Source organism: Rhinopithecus roxellana, chromosome 6 (assembly GCF_007565055.1).
Source record: "Rhinopithecus roxellana isolate Shanxi Qingling chromosome 6, ASM756505v1, whole genome shotgun sequence".
Classification (NCBI taxonomy): domain Eukaryota; kingdom Metazoa; phylum Chordata; class Mammalia; order Primates; family Cercopithecidae; genus Rhinopithecus; species Rhinopithecus roxellana.
This window is the reverse complement of record NC_044554.1, coordinates 34,651,255-34,667,670: the sequence shown is the minus strand read 5'-3', so window position 1 is coordinate 34,667,670 and position 16,416 is coordinate 34,651,255. Positions and strand designations below refer to the sequence as shown.

Genomic DNA, 16,416 nt, shown 5'->3' with positions numbered 1-16,416 from the left:
CTCTGGTCCCAGGAGATTAGTATATCTGTACTTGTGATCATTTCTTAATAGCAACTATCCTCTCTCTCATCATCATGATTTGTTTTAATCTATTTCTTGGTGGAATTAAATCATGAAATAAGTCTTAGTTGCATAGTCTCATTGAAAGTGATACATGAAACATCTAGCTTCCATGTCTGCATAAAACAGATTTGGCTATTTGTACTATTTTTGGTGTATTATTTCCCCCAAAGTTTAGCGGTTTAAAACTCTCTCTATTTTTTATTGCCCATTTATAACAGGTGGCCATCAGACTTGCTGTAGTGCAATCCTTAGATCTAGCAATCTGGTGTAACATACACAGTTTACTGTTAATTATCCCCTTTCCACCTTCTGGGAGAATACAGGACATTTTGATTGCAAATTTGGCACTTTGTCATGAACACTCTGGTTTCTAGATACGCACTGGACCATTTCATAATGCCAAATGAGAATGTTAAACATGTTACTGCAGTGACATTAATTAAATTAAAGTGTATTTCTTGCAATGCAGTAAGTCTGCTTCATAAGTTGAAGCCACCCCCAGGCTGACCTGAAAGTGATAAGCAACGCTATTTGCTATTTACCTTAAACTTATTCCATATCCATGAGCATCACAGTAAATCTGTAATCTGAAATAAAATATTTGTTCAAATAATAATTTCCTCTCTAAAATAATTCCCTTTATTTATATGGATGCTTTGCAAAAAAAAAAATCAGAATCTTTAGGGTTAATCTTACAGGCATCTAAATCCTCTAGTAGAAATCGATGAGGAAACAGAATTAAACTGCAATCAATAGAACTTGATTTAGATATTCCTATTTCCTAATATGTTTCAAGATATCCTGATCCAGTTGTTCATATTGAGAATTACATACATTGACATGTATGTTCACAGGGGAAGGTACACAGCAGATTCAGGAAAGAAGTTAGTATCATCTTATTTCCACTCCACAAATCTGGATTTTCGTATGCCATTTTCTATTATGAAACAGCACGTTAACCACGGAGGGCTAAGTACAAATGGGAAAGCAGATGGTCATGGACACAACATGAACTTCTACTTCCAGCTACTAACAGAGGAGACGGATAGAGAGTGAATACTATAGGATTCCATCTTCTTCTTTAACTTAAATGGAACTTTCTGAGATATCTAGGCTCATCACCTAACACAAAGGAAAAAAAAATTACATGCATCTCTTTTCTTCATTACCTATTTAATCACCACTAAAAATATATCAATCTGACATATATAGAGCTGTAATGAGCAGTAACATCATTCCAGTTTTTCAGTCATGGCTTAAACTATAAGCCACACATTTATTTTTGTTTGTTTGTTTTCGAGACAGGGTCTCGCTCTATTGCCCAGGCTGGAGTGCAGTGGTGTGAGAATGGCTGAACTGCAGCCTTGACCTCCAAGTCTCAAGCTATCTTCTCCCCCCGGCCTCCCAAGTAACTGGGACTAAAGGCATGCACAACTACACCCTGCTCATTTTTATTTGTTTCTAGAGACGAGGTCTCACTATGCCGCCCAGGATGGTCTCAAACTTCTGGGCTCAAGCAATCCTCTGCCTCAACCTCCCAAAGTGCTAAAGTTGCTGGCATTAGCCCCTGTGCACAGCCCCAAGACATTTCTTAAAAATATAGACACTATTAGCCGGGCGCGGTGGCTCAAGCCTGTAATCCCAGCACTTTGGGAGGCCGAGACGGGTGGATCACGAGGTCAGGAGATCGAGACCATCCTGGCTAACACGGTGAAACCCCATCTCTACTAAAAAATACAAAAAACTAGCCGGGCAAGGTGGCGGGCGCCAGTAGTGCCAGCTACTCGGGAGGCTGAGGCAGGAGAATGGCCTAAACCTGGGAGGCAGAGCTTGCAGTGAGCTGAAATCTGGCCACTGCACTCCAGCCTTGGCGACAGAGCGAGACTCCGTCTCAAAAAAAAAAAAAAAAAAAAAAAAGACACTATTATAATTGTGGACAATCATAATTATAGATTTAGGGGCTACCACATGTAATATTCTCTGGCTAAGGAATATACAGAATGAGGACAAATTTTATAATCTACTAAGTAATTTCAGGATGTTCTATTATATGTGCACTATTGTTACAAAAGTTCTCAATATACAGTTTCTTTCTACATCTTCAGTTTCTGCATTCTCACGATGCTGTAATTCAAAATAAAATACTCTTTTTCATATAAGGTCAGCGTGTCTTTTGAAGAGGAGCCTCACACCAACCAAATCTGGAATTCTCTACATTAATAAGAAATTTTATCTGGCAGGTGAGTCATCAGGCTGAGATTCCTGGTAAGCAGATAAACTTAACCCTTGTCTTGGGGCCTATAAAAAGCATGCTTCTGCTCTGGCAGGGATGGATTAGGTTGCCACAGCCTCTAAGGTAGTAAGCTTTTTATATCCGTAGCAACGTCTCCCAAGTCACTTCAAAGCACTGGGTTTATCTATTTTCTCTCGTTGCACAGCACTATAAAAAAGATTGCTGATCTCTAAGAAGGAGAAACAGAGACGTGAATTCCTCTTTTGAAGGCTTCTCCAAAATGATCTAGGAAATAGCCTGCTAACACAGGCTGATGCCCAGAAATCTTTTCCTTAGCTTTGCTTCTTTGTCTGCTACATGGCTTGCACTGCGTTTGTTCCAAAATCTGAACATATAAGTAGTTACTTTGGCACTCAACAAACAGAACAATGTTGTTATACACTAAAAAGCAAGGAGTGGTGTATATAGACATATTTATGTGTAACTGAATGGTTGAATATATATAAAATGAATACATGTGTCATGTTACTTTCTAGAATTTTATAAAAATTATCAATTTAAGCTTACTGTATCCCTTTGAGGTACACAGGCACAGGCAAAAAGGTAGTGAACTTCTCATAAAAGTATTACAATGCCTCAGTTACAGAGCTGATGTTGGAATTGAACAGTATTCCTTTCATTGTTTCTTCTTCAAGAAAGACAGCAAGATTTATTATTATCAAGTTCACGATGGCAATGGCATATGAGACAAGCTTTACGTATTCTCATGTTTTAGCTCTTGATTTTTACAAATAACTTAGAACTCGGAAGAAGAAGCAGGTCCCAAAAGTTATAAAATACCAATTAAGGAAATGAGAGGAAGGTATTATATGAACTGTAGAATTTTTACTTACACACAACATACATCCTACTGAAGATCCTCTGTTATAGGTATAAATACTGAAGGTATTTATAATCAAATAATCATACATAATCATATAATAGTAGATATATAACCATTTACAATATAATTATATATATTCATATAATGGTAGATATAATAATGGATATTTCCATGTACTGCCAAAATAAAAAATTTCTCAATGGATAAGTTCTGTGGCAATAAAATAAGCCTTGTTAAGTCAAAGCAGATACTTAATGTTTGCTAACATTTGGTAAGAGTTTGTTACAAGATCCTTCTGTATTTGTAACTACTGATTCATTTAATAAATATTTATGGAGTGCCCACTATGTGTTTTAATATGTTTACAGGTGCCAGGTATAGTTTTAGGTGCTGAGGACACAGCAGAGTACAAACATGCAGAATTCCCTGTCCGTGTGAAGTTTATAATATATTGAATGAAATGTAATAGAAATATCCTAAATATGTAGTATGTCAGATGGCGACAAGAAAACTGAGCAGGGGAAGATATAAGGATGGCTCAACCAAAGGATTCAAGAGGTAGAGTTGAGGGGTGCTGCCTTAAATATGGTGTTCACAGAAGGCTTCAACATGAGCTGCAATTTCATTAGAAAAAAACTACATTATTCCATTTTTTCAAAGAGGAATTATATCTAAATAACTGCAGAGTAATCTATCCAAAAGACGTTGAATCTATTCTGAAGAGGCAAGTTACAGTATTTATTACAGTAGTCTAAATCAGTTTATGGTCACCTGTAAATCTGTCTCCTCCATTAGACTGAAGGCTGTTTGAGATCATGGACTTAGTCATGAAATCACAGCATACTGACTTAAACAGAACAGATATTAAGTAACAGTGTGTTAAGCTGACTCGAAGAAGATACCTAATAGCCTCTATGGTATGTCTAAGAGGAGGAACTTTGCGGTGGAACTCTAACATGAACTTTTGCCTAATCTTAGGGTAATATATCCTTCCATGAGCATAAGGCATACAATGTCCATACTAGGATTAGCAAGGGTAGAGCAGATCCTTCCTTTTTACTCCACACAAAGGCAAGGTACAAAAATAGTACCTGGGTTGTACATCTCACTCTCTGTTGGATTCTATTAAATATAGAGATATATTTAATATATACAGGTTCCCTGGGAATAGGTGAAGTTCCAGACCTCACCTAGGAAATACATTAACATGTAAGAAGCTCTCAGTTTAATTCAAGTTTCTGATATTGAGAGTTCCTGTAAAATTAGAATATGTCCAAAAAAAAAAAGAAAAAAACCCACAATACTATGTTGAGAGTCCCGTAATAAACCGTAACAAATTTAAGAGATCTCTAAGACATAATCTAATTCTTAAGTGATATTATTCCACAAAATCTATTACATTTAGCTGCACAAGAGTGTATTACTATTACTATCACCACTATTGCCAATTTTTAAAATAAGGACTTCCTATGGAGCAGGCACTGAACTAAGTACTTTACCATGTAATGCTCTGTTACAGGTGGGTTAGTATTCTTACTTTACATATGAGAAAACTGAGGCTTAAAGAACTTAAATACTAGCCGGGTGCGGTGGCTCACGCCTGTAATCCCAGCACTTTGGGAGGCCAAGGTGGGTGGATCACCTTGGAGGTCAGGAGTTTGAGACCAGCCTGGCCAACAAGGTGAAACCTCATCTCTACTAAAACTACAAAAACTAGCCGGGCATGGTGGTGTGCGCCTGTAATCCCAGGTACTCGGGAAGCTGAGGCAGGAGGATTGCTTGAACCCCGGAGGTGGAAGTTGCAGTGAGCCAAGATCATGCCACTGCACTCCAGCCTGGGTGACAGAGTGAGACTCTGTCTAAAAAAAAAAAAAAAGCCCAAAATGAAAAAAAAAAACTTAAATATCTTTCTACTGTCAAGCAGCTAAAAGAGTGCCAGGCCTATCCTGAGCACCTGAATACCTGACTTCTAATCACAATGCTTTGAAGATTAATATTTTATTAAAGTTTAAGGTGGTAATTATTACTTTCAATAATAAGCATATTCATTATCACAATTGGTAGAGACAAGCAAGATTCTAAAGCACCTGGACACATGTCACAGGAGAACTAACATGGCATCAAGAATGCTAGCAAGAAGAGTCCTGCAGAAACTTCTATATGCCAGCTAAGTTTTAGCATAATGGAATTTGCATTGATGTTATTAGAGATGCATTTATTCATTAAATAAATATTTCTTGAATACAAAGCAATGAGACACAATAAAAAATTTAAAGCAGATGTACATTTAAGATATATGATATGAATTTTGGTAAGATAATGTACTGAAGGGGGCAAGCAGAGGCTAATACAATAACCCAAGTGAGAAATGATAAATGTTTGAACTAATCTAGCGGCAGCAAGACTGCAAAGATAAAAGTGGGCACAGGACAGAGATCTGAAGAATTTCAGGGAACTGTGACCAACTGTCAAGGGATGGTAGAGTAAAGCATAAAATTACTCTTAGGTTTCTGCCAGGCAGGTGGATGGTAGCGCCATTGAATGAGAAAGGAAATACAAAAAGACAAAATGAGGTTCTTGTGAGAACAAAGATGAATTTTGTTTTAGACAATAAAATGAAGCTCCTCTGGTCTTCCAGTTAGCAAGGAGAAAACCAGCTTTGGAGTTTAGGATTAAAGGTACAAATTAGGGAGTTAATGAATGGCACAGAAGTGGTAAGTGAAGGCCACGGAAACAAGATAAAGAGGAGAAAAGCAGGTATGTCAAAATGTCAGCATAGGCAGTGCCAGAGAAAATGAGAGGCTGAAGGAGACCAGGACGGACCCTGACAGGCAAGAAGGATGATGTACAGGAATACATAGGTTACTACTTCTAGAGTTAATCCTGATAAAAACATATCTAGTGGCAGTTCTACCTTTGACAGAGTCTTACCATATTTTTAAATTTATCCCCTGGGAAAGTGGGAAAGTTGAGAGCGTCTGGGCTGTCTCCATGGTTTAAAGACCATCAAATGTCTACCTAAGATTTTCTACCAGGCATAATTTTCATGTAAAACAGTTGTCTAAATATGCAGCAGAAACTCACAATTTGAAATTTCCTGAAGAAATATTTTAAAGGCGGGAGAGTCCATCAAAGGCATTGTTTTTTGTTTTGTTTTGTTTTGTTTTTGCCTAAGTACTAAGAAGCACTTGCCCTTATTCTATATGACCGTGAGACATTCAACAAAAGATTACACCTGTTCTATGATAATAGCATCTTTGAAACAGTGAATATATTTTCTCAATGAAGTGTCGTCTTTTGGAATAATTTTAGATTTACTAAAAAGTTCCAAAAATAGTACAAGGAGTATACTCTTCATCCCGTTTTCAGCAGTGTTAACATCTTGTCTTAACATGGCACAGAGGATACAACTAAGACTGACATTGGTCACTACTATTAACTAAACTTTCAAGCTTATTCACATTTCAACAGCGTTCCACTAATGTCCTCTTTTTCCGTTACACAACAGAAATCAGGTTACCATATTGCATTTAGTTGTCATGTCTTCTTCATCTCCTCTGGCCATAACAATTTCTCAGTCTTTTTTTCTTGGCCTTAAAAATGTTGGTCAGGCATTTTATGGAATATTCTTCAATTTGGAGTTCTTTGACTACTTTAAAGGTTAAAGCGGAATTATGGATTTTAGAGAAGAACTCCACAAGTGCTCTTCTCAAATTATATCCATGTAGGAGGGTGTTATTAATATGATATAACGATGTTAATGTTGTTCACTTGATTGACGTGGTATCTGCCAGCCTTCTCCACTATAAAGATTTTTTCCTTTTCAGAATACATTTATACACACACACACACACACACACACACACACACACACACACAGACATATATTTTCCTTTAGATCATGCCAAAGATATCAGTTCATGAGAACAAGCTGTACTGAGACACTGGAGTACCTGGAAAGATATCTTTTGGGGTATTATCATGATTTTTCCTGCAACCCCATCAGTCACATCTTTTTATGCTGCTGAGTAATTAGTCCAATCAGATAGTTAGCCTTAAATTTTATTTTCAGTTGAGGAGAATGTTCATATTTAGTATGAACATAAAACAAATCCACAAGCCCATTACAAAAAAAAATGTACACCTAAATCCAATACTGATAATTAGAGGATATAACAAAATATTCTAAGCTCATAATATTTGCTGATGTATAAAGATAATGTATTTACCTGAGAAATGCCATGTAGAAATTAAATAGAAAGACTATGCTTAACAGAGTCCTAATGGTCAAGAGTCAAGAACTTCAATTTGGACATAATCAAATAATACAGAAATGTCTTCAAACATGTAAATCACAATTCAGTACTTGCCCAGCCTATTAAGCAAATAAAAAAATAATATATAATAAACTTATGGCCTTTAGTAGTATTTAAATCACAGTCATTTATGTGTGTGTGTGTGTGTGTGTGTGTGTGTATACATATATATAAAAGCATTTGCCCTCATTCATATAACCTACTCACCATCCTTCATTATTTGATTAAAAAACTGCTTAAGAAATAACATGGCCTAATACAAGCGGGCTAAAAGGTAGAGGTTTTAGCAAATAAAACTAGTATTGGTTTAAATCTCTAAAGCATTCAGATTGAAATTAATGGGAACTTTTCTGCTCATATAGTCTATGTTTAAAATTGAAGTAACTGATCCTGTTGCCATTTAATACTAGTAAATATCCTAAAGAGACCTAATCCTGTTATTCTTAGAGCCTCTGCATCTTATTGCTGCTTTATTGTAAAGAATGTTTAGATGTTTAGAGAGACAGCTTTTAATGTTTTCCACCAAATCCCAGGGTTTAGATCTCAAGTGTGTATCACAACACTTGAAAATATGTGTCCTTTGAAGACTCAGGCATATCAGATGGCATCCTGATAATGTATTATTCATGACTCAGTTACAGATAAACAATGTGGCAACATGAAAGCAAAGCCTTAAAAAGTCCCAGGTATGAGAGAATCCTTTTGTAGAAGAATAAGCGTTAAGGGTGATTAGCTTTAAATTAGATGAACACATGAACTAATAAGGTAATTTAGGGGAATTTAAAAAATTTAATCTCATGTTCTAGATAGTAAACTCTTTTAGGATCAGGACAGACCTAATTCAAATTCTATGAATTTCTAACATATAGTTCTTTAATATTAAATACTATTTTGCATTTTATTTACATTACAATTAACATTTAATAGTAAGAGTCCGACTATAAAATATACTTTGATTATAAATTCATATTTATAATTTAATAAGTAAATCCAAAATATATAATAATTTGATATGGTATATTAGATGGAGAAGAGGCATATAAAGATTTGATACAGTTTATGTGTATTATCAGAAGAAATTTTAAAAAGCCTTCATGATCCCATATGGAGGTAAGAGTATGGGTGGAGGGAAATCTTGTATTATTTTCCCTTCTAATATTGCTTTTATCTTGCTATAACATCAAATAAAATACAGTGTCGACCTTCCAAGTTAAATGTAAAGTCAGGTGGAAGCTCACAGATACTCCATTTCCTCAGATTTAATCACTCTGCCCACTTTTTAATGGGGTTGTTTTTCTCATGTAAATCTGTTTAAATTCCTTATAGATGCTGAGTATTAGGGCTTTATCAGATGCACAGATCGCAAAAATTTTCTCCCATTCTGTAGGTTGTCTGTTTACCGTTTATAGTTTCTATTGCTGTGCAGAAGCTCTTTAGCTTAATTACACACCATTTGTCAATTTTTGCTTTTGTTGCAATTGCTTTTGGCATCCTCGTCGTGAAATCTTTGCCCATGCCTATTTCCTGAATGGTATTGCCTAGGTTTTCTTCTAGAGTTTTTTAGAGTTTTGGGTGTTATATTTAAGTCTTTAATCTATCTTGAGTTGATTTTTGTATATGGTGTACAGAAGTGGTCCAGTTTCTGTTTTCTGCATATGGCTAGCCAGTTCTCCCAGTAGCATTTATTAAATAGGGAATCTTTCCCCCATTGCTTGTTTTGGTCAGGTTTGTCAAAAAATCAGATGGTTATAGGTGTGTGGTCTTATTTCTGGGTTCTCTGTTCTGCTCCACCGATCTATGTATCTGTTCTTGTACCGCAGCCCTGTAGTATAGTTTGAAGTCGGGTAGCATGATGCCTCCAAGCTTTGTTCCTTTTGCTTAGGATTGCCTTGCTTATCTGGGCTCTTTTTTCAGTTCCATATGAATTTTAAAATAGTTTTTTTCTACTTCTGTCAAGAACGTGTTAGTAGTTTTATTATTCAATTATTCAATGGGAATAGCATTGAATCTATTAATTACTTTGGGCAGTAGAGCCATTTTCATGATATTGATTCTTCCTGTCCATGAGCATGGAATGTTTTTCCATTTGTTTGGGTCATTTCTGATTTCTTAGAGCCATGGTTTGTAGTTCTCCTTGAAGAAGTCCTTCACTTTCCTCGTTAGCTGTATTCCTAGGCATTTTCTTTTTGTGGCAATTTTGAGTGGGGAGTTCATTCATGATTTGCTCTTAGCTTGCCTGTTCTTGGTGTATAGGAATGCTAGTGATTTTTGCACATTGATTTTGTATCCTGAGACTCTGCTGAAGCTGCTTATCAGCTTAAGAAGCTTTTAGGCTGAGACAATGGGGTTTTCTAGATACAGGTTCATGTCATCTGCAGACAAAGATAGTTGAACTTCCTCTCTTCCTAGTTGAACAGCCTTTATTTCTTTCTCTTGCCTGACAGCCCTGCCTAGAACTTCCAATACCGTGTTGAACAGGAGTGCTGAGAGAGGGCATCCTTGTCTTGTTATATAATAACTCTTATATTTCAAGCCTCCCCACATAAGTTAGATGCTTCTTCACAACACACTATTCTTTGTCCAATCTAGTATATAAAGTATATAAAGTAACGGGCTTTAAGTACTTCTCTGGGTCTTCACTTCTTTATGAGGGCTCCCATGTCGTGTAAAATTTGTATGAAATAAAATTTTATGCTTTGTTCTTGTTAATCTATCTTAGGTGAATTTAATTCTCAAGGCCTAGCCAGGACCCCACGAGGATGGAGACAGAGTTGTGCCCACTCCTACAAAGTGCTACCCACACTCTGTGTGCACTACAGTACTTCTTGAAACACTCTTCTCCCCTTTTCTGTCTGATATAGTCTGGATGTTTGTCCCCTCCAAATCTCATGTTGAAATGTGATCCCCAAATTTTGAGATGGAGTCTCACTCTGTCACCCAGGCTGGAGTGCAGTGGTGCGATCTCAGCTCACCACAACCTTCACTGTAGGGGATGGGTCAGGGTAGTGGGAGAAATTACAAAGATAAAGTTACAGGAAATAGACACAAACCTTCTTGGAAGGCCAGCAGGTTTGCATAGCTTCAGTAAAAGATTTGGCTGAAGGGAAATGAATTATCTTAAAAGCTTAGGGCACAGATACATAGGAATGTAGAGGACTTTATCTAAATAGCTTGTTTACTATGTGGTCCTAGGACTTTATATAAATAGCTTGTTTACTGTGTGGTCCTAGGACCAACCTTTGATCATCTGTGGCTCATGACTGCTCTCTACTCAGGAGGTCGACAATGTTAATTACCCTCTAGTGGTGTTTACTTGAGAACTTTGTCATTTAATCTGTACTAAATAAATGTGAACTTCGCTGTCTTATCAAGGCCGAAGCTGCAGACTCAGGCAGCAGAGCCCCTTAGCCCCACTGACAGGCAAAATATCTGTGTCAGTGTATGTCTTTCATCTGTCACTGTGTCAGGGTCTGTGGGTCGGACTCGGCACTGTGCCTCCTGGGTTCAAGTGATTCTCCTGCCCCAGCCTCCCAAGTAGCTGGGACTACAGGCGGTGCCACTGCCCCAGCTAATTTTTTCATTTTTAGTAGAGATGAGGTTTCACCATGTTAGCCAGGATGGTCTCGATCTCCTGACCTCGTAATCTACTGGCCACGGCCTCCCAAAGTGCTGGGATTACAGGTGTGAGCCACCGTGCCCGGCCAAGAGAACTGGTTCTTATGAAGAGCCTGGCATCTTTCTTGCTCCCTTCTTGCCATGTGACAGGCCTGCTGCCCCTTCACCTTTTGCCATGAGTAAAAGCTTCCTGAGGGGTCATGAGAAGCCAAATAGATTCTGATGCCATGCTTGTATAGCCAGCATAAGCATACGCCAAATACAGCTCGTATCTATAAATTACCCAGCCTCAGGTATTCCTATATAGCAACGTAAAATGGACTAATGCACTGTCTAGCTCCCATTTGCTTATTATGTCTCAGCCTTCTCTAAAAACCCTGTCTCCCAACTGTGTTATGTTCCACTCTCCTGTACGTTCTTGTAGTGCATAAAACGTACCAAACTTTCAAGGAGTACTTCTTATATGCAATGTACTGCTGTCGAGTTATGAATAAGCAGACCTGAGCTCAGCCTCATGGGCTGTACAGTCAGGCTGGCAAGAATGACTTTAGGCAAACAATTAGAAATAATTAATAAAATGATCAAAATTGTTCAGAATGCCCTAAAGAAAAAATAAAGGAGGGTATGGAAATGTAGAGTAGCTAAACCTAACTGTGAGTGATAGTTAAGGACAGCCAGTCAAACTCTGCCATGCCCACTATTCTAAGTGAAGTAACTCAGAAATGGAAAACCATATACTGCATTTTCTCACTTATAAGTGGGAGCTAACCTATGGGTGTGCAAAGGCATAGTGATACAATGGACACTGAGGACTCAGAAGAGGAGAAGGTGGGAGGGAGTTGAGGGATGAAAAACTACCTATTGGGTACATTGTACACTACACTGGAGTAACAAGTGCACTCAACTCTCAAGACTTCAACAATGTACAATTCATCCATGTAACCAAAAACCACATGTACCCCAAAACTCATTGAAATAAAAAATATATAAAGATAAATAAATGTATCAGACCTCAAAAAAAAGAAACCCTCCAGCATGCATGGTCTAGATAAAAAAAAAAAAAAAAGGAAAAACAGATTCCAAGCAGAGGGGGCAACATACACAAAAACACGTTAAAGCAGGAGAGAGGAGAAAATATGGCATGGTTTAGAAAAAGGAGAAACACTGGTGTAGGATGGGGGTGGAGAATGCATTGGGCCCAAAGCATGTCGGGGCCTGAGGCAGCACAGGCAGTGCACCACTGCATTGCTCTTCAAAAAAGAACTCACTGTTAGGCTGTGTAGAGGCCAGTCATCCGTTATCACCCCGCTGCAACCCCTTCAGGAGGCAGCACATCATGCCACCAAGTCTGTACTCTTCCCTGGCAACCTTTGAGCCAAGTCCACACTCCTCATGAGCACCCTCTAGTCTGTGACTAAGCACAGTTGGAGTACAAGGTTGTTGCTATTTCTGCCCAATGCAAGGGTCCTCTAACAGCTACTCTTGCTTCCAGACTCCCCAACAGATTGGCCAAGACTGTCAGATTTGTTTGCAGATCACACCCTCATCTCCCAGTTTGGGGCTCTCTCTAGATTTGGGCCTTGTTGAATTTAAGATATGATGATTTGTTTCAAGACTCAATGACAGAATATTGTATTATAGATACTATCAGTTAGACACAACGCATTAGACTCACATAATTGCATCTCAGCTTTTGATCATGTCAGTGGAGGTGTTGGGAAAAACAAAAGACAGCTGTGAATATTTACATTTTTTTCCCTAAGAAACACCAAATCAGTGATATCTGGATGAAATAAATAACTCTCAATCGGTTGTTTTCTGCTTTCATTAAACAAATGTTTAATTATATCAATTTACTGCTGGAAATAGCACAATACATTTGATATAGTTCAGCAAAGCTAAAACAGAGATGAGAAATGTTCACTCAATTATTTTTGTTGAGTTCGCAGATCAAGCTGCTTGCCAATTGTGACAGTTAACAAGGTTTTACTTCAAAGGGAGAAAAGAATTCACTACTTACTGCAACTTAGTAAATATATGTTAGGGTGTATCTTTAACAAACTTTTGCTAGAGAGTAAATTTTTGTTAGAGCTACTGCTCTGATATCTATCCCATCCTGCCAAATATGTATTAGCCATGTAGTCTGAATATATAAGCCACGTGGATTGATCCCACACCTGGCTCCAGCCCAAGACAATCAGGATCCTCTCGTTCTCCTTTGCCAAAAGCAAGAGTGGTTTAAAGGAGAGATCTTAAGGGTTGAGTCCAATGATGGTGGGAAGTGATGTATCCCCCCAGCTCTATGCCTTAATCTCCCTACATGTGAAGGGTAAAATGTTACTGCAGGTGGCAGTTGGAGACCATCAGGGAAGCTAGTGTGAAGACAAAACCTACAAAGCGGAGCCCAGATAAATAAAAGAAAAAGAGCATGAGTTCTGATTGAGCTCTGTCTCAAGACTGCCCTATATCATTTGGTATTGATGCAGGTTGACATGTATTTTCTGTTACTTGTACTATCAAAATCATTCTAATATACAAGGGTGTTTTCCTACTTTTCCTGGTTTAAAATTACACAGCTGATAATTCATCTCAGCTTAAAACTTATTGCCCCTGCTAGTGGGGGGTGGAGGGGAAAGGTCAATTGTCATCGATGCTTCAGGTTTAATTTTGTAGCTCTTCATTAAACACAGTCTTAAAATACTTTGCATACCATTTCAACAGGTATCAAAAAATGAAGTATAAACTTGTGTACTAATTAATGCAATTAAACATATGGATGCTAGGTGAAAAGTACTGAATACCTTAAAGAGCACAAATGCAAGAAAATGCAAAGCAGTAGACTCTTCTCTGGCTTAAAAAAAGTTGATATTCATTTAAATAAAAATTTGCAATGATAGCTCAGGGGCCAAATCAAGGCCATATTTGTTTTGCCTGTAATAATATGCAAATAGACATAGTGCAAAAATACATATAGCTCTTCATGGCAACAATCAACTAGAGACGAATAGTAGCTAGTCACTTTCTGGCAAGAATGAGTTCCCAGTTTTGATTACTTGACACATGGTCCAGTTCACCCATTTTATTACCATGCCACTGTAAGATGTTTACATTTGTGTCCCCTGGTTTAAGGGAACACAAATGTGAAAAAAACAATTTTTTTTCACATCCTTTGGAATAACCACCAAATACATGTACATCTTACCTTTAAGTCTTTTTCTTCTATCTTCTTTTGGAGCATTTTAAGGCACTTAGTAAAATCAGTGTGTTCTTGATCAGGAGTTGAAATAAGCTCACACCCCTACGTATTAAAGTAAAAGAAAAGGTAAGAAATAAGCAGTAATTTCACTCTTATGAACAAGATCAAGAGCTACAAAAGTCAAGATAAGGTATCAACAGACATATCCTATTATGCCTTTACTATTCTCGTATCATTAGAATCATTATCATTATCTTTTTTATTTCACATCATGGGACGTTTCAGGAATGGAATTAGAGTGTTACCATAATGGACTGATTATGATCATCGTTTTACTTGAGAAAGTAGAGATTATACTACATTAATGAGTCTTTAAAAAATACTGATGTGATGACATTCACGATTAACCTAAGGACTTTGATAAATGTATAATAAATTATATTCTCAGCTACCTGAAATTAAAATGAAACTATTTTGACGAAACTTTGAGGTTCTTTAAGCAGAAATGACAATTGTACATGAATGAAAAAACTAATATGAATATTGAAGTAATACTAAAACTTTACATTTTAAGTAAAATCAAGACAGCCTGTCCTACAATATTATTTGAAAAAAGCCTCTTTCTCCCTTGTGAGACACAGAACAAGGAGCTATGCCTGTGAAAATATGTCTCCTGGATTATCTTTTGGACATTATGAAATGAATTTATAAGTTCTTCGCCTTCTCTACAAGGTAACCTACCCAGTGAAAAATACTGAAATATATTTACAAGTATGAAGCCACAAAAGTGCCAGTCTGTTGGCACTAGTGAGCTTGGATGGCTAAAGAAACCATATTTTTGAAATGACACCTTTTCCTCCAATGTCATACAGAGGCAAAGGTACATAAAAGTGAGCACGATGGGACTTCAGACTTCTTAATTCCGGAATAAAACAATTCTTGGACTCTGACAAACAGCTGAGTAAGGGAAAGTTAAATATAATCTAGTATATAAATTTGCCATTCAAAGAGTTTTCAAGGATACAAAACACCCATACTGCCTCTTAAATTATTCTAAGAACCATTCTCGGTAGATTTAAAGGTTCTTCTTTTACTTCAAGGTCTCTTTAAATGTGTCAAGCTCAACCTGTGCTTCATTCATTTATGACTGTCCTGCAATATAGTGACCAATGAAAAAATTAATTTCTCATCATTCAGAAATATATTATGCTCTAAAAGATGTATATGTCATCTTTACAAGATCATCGACATATACTTTCTTGACCCTAAAAGAACATTGAAATTTACTATAATCACCAAGCAAGGACATAAAGAAGTGACCCTTCTCAGGTTAACACTCCTAAAAAAGAAGATAGAAGCATATGGCAGGGCATGCAGGATATTAGCATGGTTGAACAGAACAGGCTGCCACCAAACCAAAAATCATTACGCTGAAAGTTCCTTAAGGGCAGGTTCATTCATTATTGTTTCCAGTGCCAGGCACTGGTTTGTTGCATAGTAAATGTTCAATAAACGTTTAAATAATATTCTTGAGGAAGAAAATGGATTTTTACAAATACATTTATAAAAATGTACACTGGCTAGAGGGTACAATCGTACAGTGTCTTATTGCTAAATATACCATAAATGACAATGAAAGTTGTCTTCCTCTTTTAAGTGCTGACAATAGACATACTCACCAAAAAGGAAATAAAATTTAAATGGCAAATAGAAACTACAACATAATGGATGATTAATAGATCATTATCTGCCTTCACGGAATCCACATAGAAAGCCATGGGGAAAATGACAGTTAAACAAAACCCAGGAAGTAATCTATCTAGTACCACCGCAACATTTTGTAGATTAAGAAAATAAAAACAAGAGATAAAAATTGACTTGCTGACAACTGGACAGCAAGGCAGTAATTAGCAGCAAAGCCATGAGTAGAAATCCTATTTATTTACTCTCACAAAGTAAAACAAGTTCTGAGATAGCTGATTGAAAAATGTCACATAACATCTCTAGAGTTAGTTTCACAAGAAGGATACTATACAAGAAAAGCTACTTGAAACATATGAGCGAGGCAGGAATATCTAACTTTACCTCATCATTTAATAATAATCACATA

General features: G+C 37.0%; 1 protein-coding gene across 1 annotated transcript in view; it reads right to left on the bottom strand.

Moving 5' to 3' along the window:
• The window catches only part of TPK1 (thiamin pyrophosphokinase 1), a 407,155-nt gene that overhangs the window by 160,648 nt on the left and 230,091 nt on the right, over positions 1–16,416 (bottom strand). The window contains exon 6 of the mRNA XM_030933176.1: positions 14,313–14,408. Within this exon, the coding sequence (XP_030789036.1) occupies positions 14,313–14,408 (96 nt within the window). The remainder of the gene's footprint in view (positions 1–14,312; positions 14,409–16,416) is intronic.